The following is a 4,449-nucleotide window of genomic DNA, read 5'->3' on the forward strand; positions in this document are numbered from 1 at the left end:
AGGCGGCCAATCAGGGGGCTAGACATGCGGTTGCGTAACAAACCACCGCCCCTATGATAACCGCCCACTCCAGGGACGGATCATCCAAAGTGTCAAAACACTAAAGATAACAGGAATCCATCGGCGATTATTAACAAGGCAGGAAGACGTCAGGCTGCATCAAAACACGCTAAACGTGAATATCCATGGAATGAATGGTTTGCATTACGCTGACACCCCTACACCCACACCCCAGTTGGTATTGGGAGGGCTATCAGAGGCTGAATCAATGAGCACAGGGTGGGAGGGACATGTACAGATACATCAATAAACCCCATACAGGTTGTTATTTATTCAAATTAGTGGATTAAAGGACGTATAACGGAGCAATTCACAGATATCCATCCATAAAGCGCACCCTTCCTAATAGGTCTATTATGACCATATCAAATAAAGCAGGCAAAAGAAATAAATTCATTGAGCCCCTTCGGACGCACTGTCTGTAATCGGAAGGTCCATTGTGCTTCCTTCTGTAATACTCTTTTATCATAATCGCCACCTCTCACAGATCTCCTCACCACTTCAATCCCCTGAAAATGAATTGAATCCAAGTCATTATCATGAGTTGAGGCAACGTGACGTGCAATGGGAGTATCTGCACCCTTTCGAATGTCATTTAAGTGCTCACCGATCCGTCTCCGGAATTCTCTGATCGTTTTTCCCACATACTGCATCCCGCATTTACAGGTTGCCAAATACACGATGCCTCGGGTCTTGCAATTGATAAATGACCTGATTGAATATTGTTTTTGCGTGACCGTACTGGTAAAACGCAACGCAACCACTGCAACGAAAAGTGCCCATAGGTCTAGTCCCTAGCCAGGTAGGTGCAACAGGGGATTGATATAAGCCATGCACCAACCTATCACGCAGGTTTCTCCCCCTGCGATATGTGATGCTCGGCTCATCACCCACCAAATGACCCACATCCGGGTCCGATTGTAAAATGCCCCAAAATTGGGCGAGAGTAGCTCGAACTGCCTCATGGGCATCATCAAAAGTTGCAATTATGCAAATTTTCTCATCATCCATTGTTTTCGTCCGTGGAACCATTAGGGTATTACGGTCAGCCGCCAGCGAGTGCTGATGTGCCCTTGCCAGCACATGTTGTGGGTACCGTCTCCTCCGGAATCTCTGTTGTAAGTCTTTGGCTGCCACCAAATAGTCCGACACCCTGGAACAATTGCGCCGTAACCGCAAATATTGTCCCTTAGGGATGCCCTTTTTAAGGGGCCCCGGGTGGCAACTGTCCCATTGAAGCAGACTATTTGTGGCAGTCTTCTTCCGGAAGAGACGAGTCCCCAAACAGCCCTCCTGGTCTTTAAAAACTGTCAAGTCCAGGAAATCAATCTTATCATTATGGATCTCAAAGGTGAAAAGGAGTCCCATCTCGTCTTTATTTAATACCTGTACAAAATCATCAAACTCTGACTTAGTCCCTGACCACAAGATGAACGCGTCGTCAATGAAACGTAGCCATAAATTGATAAATTGACGTATCGTGTGCATCTACCATTCTCATCCGTGAAAACAACCTCCTTCTCCCACCAGCCCAGGTAGAGGTTAGCGAAAGTGGGGGCACAAGGGCTCCCCATCGCCACCCCCCTGAGCTGGTGGTAGATCCGACGGTCAAAGAGAAAAACGTTGTTTTCAAGGATGAACTGGAGTAGCTGTAAAATGAACTCATTGTGCGGCCACAGATGTATTCCTCGCTGTTTGAGGAAATCACCCACAGCTCTACACCCCTTGTCATGGGGTATAGAGCTGTAGAGTGCCTCCACATCCAAGCTGGCCAACAGAATATGCCCATCAGTTTGGATACCCTCCAGTTTTTGAATCACCTCCATCGAGTCACATATGTAAGATGACCCAAAGTTGATTGCCTCTGGAGCAGTCAATTTGATGGGGAATTTTGCACCTTCTCTTGCTGTATATTCATTATCTTCAATAACGCGAGCCAGACCAAAGTCCGCTATCTTACACGTGAGAGACTCAGAGACCAGCATATTCGCTGCCCTAAGATCACGGTGGATGTAATTCTTTCTTTCTATGTACGCCATACCTTCTGCAATCTGAGCAGAGAAGTCAATCAGCTTTGGAAGAAGCAGCTTAGAACCTTCATCACTCTTGAGAAAATCTAGTAGGCTTCCCTTTGCCATATATTCTGTAATAATGTAAATTGGTTCCACTTTAGTGACCACAGCGTAAAGTCTCACTAGCTTGTCATGTTGGAGCGTCTTCATCAAGTTGGCTTCCTCCATGAATGCTTCCACGGACATGGTTCCTGCCTTGAGGGTTTTCACTGCAATTTTTGTATTATTATTATAAAAACCCATCCAGACTTCACCAAACTGTCTAGCTCCAAGTTTCTTCACTAGTTTAACAGACTCCCTTGGAATTTCCCAAGCATCTTTATCCCATGGTTTTTGTGGTTTGGGACTAAAACAGGGTTTTTCCAATTTCCTGCATAGGCCATCTGCTTGTCTTTGGTAATGCTGGATCATGTCACTGATGCACAGGAACGTAATCCGGGGGGAAATGTAAACTCCACCATTGTCAAGAGTCCTGATTTTGTAGTGATTGATGACATCACCGTTCTTTGCATCAAAATCCCTTATTGACAAGGAGTAGCTGCCTTTCAGGGTTTCACTTTCTATGATAAGAAAAGCTCCAGAAGTATTCCCAGGTGCTAACAGCTGTCTTTCTGCATCTTTTCTTGTTATATCTTTGAAAAACCATTCTTCCGTTTCTAACGTGTTGACTTTGGCCACGTAGTTACTAGGTATGAATCCTTCTTTCTTGGTGGATAAGGACTTTGCTTTCCACCATTCCCCGTGTTCTTCAAGTATTTTTAATTTTTCTTTTTTTTTGAAAGTTAAGTCATCTTGATGGATTCCTTGATACGGATATAAAGCTACTACTATATTCCCAGTCTCCTCCGCTTCTGCATGTTGCATCCTCTGCCCAGGTAATAGACTTCCTCCATTTTGTGGTGGCCTGCGCTGCTTATTGGACGTTGGATCTGGTACATAAATAGTTCGTTCAGGTTTACGTACTGGATAGCTCTTGAAATCGTTTTCGACTGGAGATGCTTGGCCTTTCGCTGTTGATGTGATGCATCCCATATTTTCCTAGTTGTCCCCGTCCGTAGCCGCCAGGTCAGTGAGGAGCCCGGTGTGAGGAGATGTGGACGCTGCTCCTGCAGCCGTTCTCTATGAGGAACTTCTCTCGCTGCACCCGGGAGGTTTTCTCTCTACTTCCTGGTGTGAAGCCTCGGGCGGGATTTGCATATGTAAGATGGAAGAGAGAGTACAAACGGACGCAAGACCATATGAACATATGTGCTGATACCATGTGTCAGAATGTCAATGCCTGACACTATGGGTCTTCCTTTGAGGGGGGAACACTCTTTATGGACCTTTGGAAGGCTGTAGAAGCAGGGCATCTGTGGATGTTTAGGGAGCAAATACGCATATTCATTTTTACTGATTAATCTCTCTTCATATGCTTTCAGCAGAATGTGTTTCAACTTTATATGGAGAGCCTCAATAGGGTTCTCTTCCAGCACACGATAGCAGTGCTTATGCTTCTCGCTGTATTGCTCCGGCCCCAAAACAACCACATTTCCGCCCTTGTCTGAGGGTTTGATCACTATAGAGGGATCCCCCTCTAAGGATAATAATGCCTCCGTCTCTGCCAGGGCTGGACTGGCCATAGGGCAGACCAGGCATTTGCCCGGTGGGCCGGGCCGAACACAATCCGCCGGGCCGCCGGCTGAGTTTTTTTTTTAAAATTAATGTGGCAGCAGCCGGGCAGGAGTGGAGATGAGCGCTTCCATTGTGGAAGCGCTCATCTCCATATTCATCTGTATAGCCGTCCTCAGGACAGCGATACAGATGAATGGAGCAGGGGAGAGGCGTCTCCCTTGCCCATTCATCTGATAGGCTACAGGCACTAGGCCTGCAGCCTATCAGAGGCCGGTGCAGGCGGAGCGATGACGTCATCGCTCTCGCGGCCCGAGCCGTACAGCGCGGGACACAGGCCGGAAGAGGCCTGCAACGCATCGCTGACAGCAGCATGGAGGTACAGCCAGGTCCATAAATATTGGGACATGGACACAATTCTAACATTTTTGGCTCTATACACCACCACAATGGATTTGAAATGAAACAAACAAAGATGTGCTTTAACTGCAGACTGTCAGCTTTAATTTGAGGGTATTTACATCCACATCAGGTGAACGGTGTGGGAATTACAACAGTTTGCATATGTGCCTCCCACTTGTTAAGGGACCAAAAGTAATGGGACAATTGGCTTCTCAGCTGTTCCATGGCCAGGTGTGTGTTATTCCCTCATTATCCCAATTACAATGAGCAGATAAAAGGTCCAGAGGTCATTTCCAGTCTGCTA

At 46.6% G+C, this 4,449-nt stretch overlaps 1 protein-coding gene across 1 annotated transcript; it reads right to left on the minus strand.

Moving 5' to 3' along the window:
- Positions 1 to 561: 561 nt before the first annotated feature.
- On the minus strand, positions 562 to 3,267 carry LOC121007450 (tyrosine-protein kinase Lyn-like). The gene is made up of 3 exons (XM_040439780.1): positions 1,862 to 3,267; positions 1,347 to 1,478; positions 562 to 569 (listed from the first exon to the last, which is right to left on the minus strand). Exons 1-3 carry the CDS (start codon positions 3,162 to 3,164, stop codon positions 562 to 564), a joined length of 1,443 nt encoding a protein of 480 aa, XP_040295714.1. The 5' UTR covers positions 3,165 to 3,267.
- Between the last annotated feature and the right edge of the window lie 1,182 nt (positions 3,268 to 4,449).

The sequence above is a fragment of the Bufo bufo genome, chromosome 1, assembly GCF_905171765.1.
Source record: "Bufo bufo chromosome 1, aBufBuf1.1, whole genome shotgun sequence".
Classification (NCBI taxonomy): Eukaryota; Metazoa; Chordata; class Amphibia; order Anura; family Bufonidae; genus Bufo; species Bufo bufo.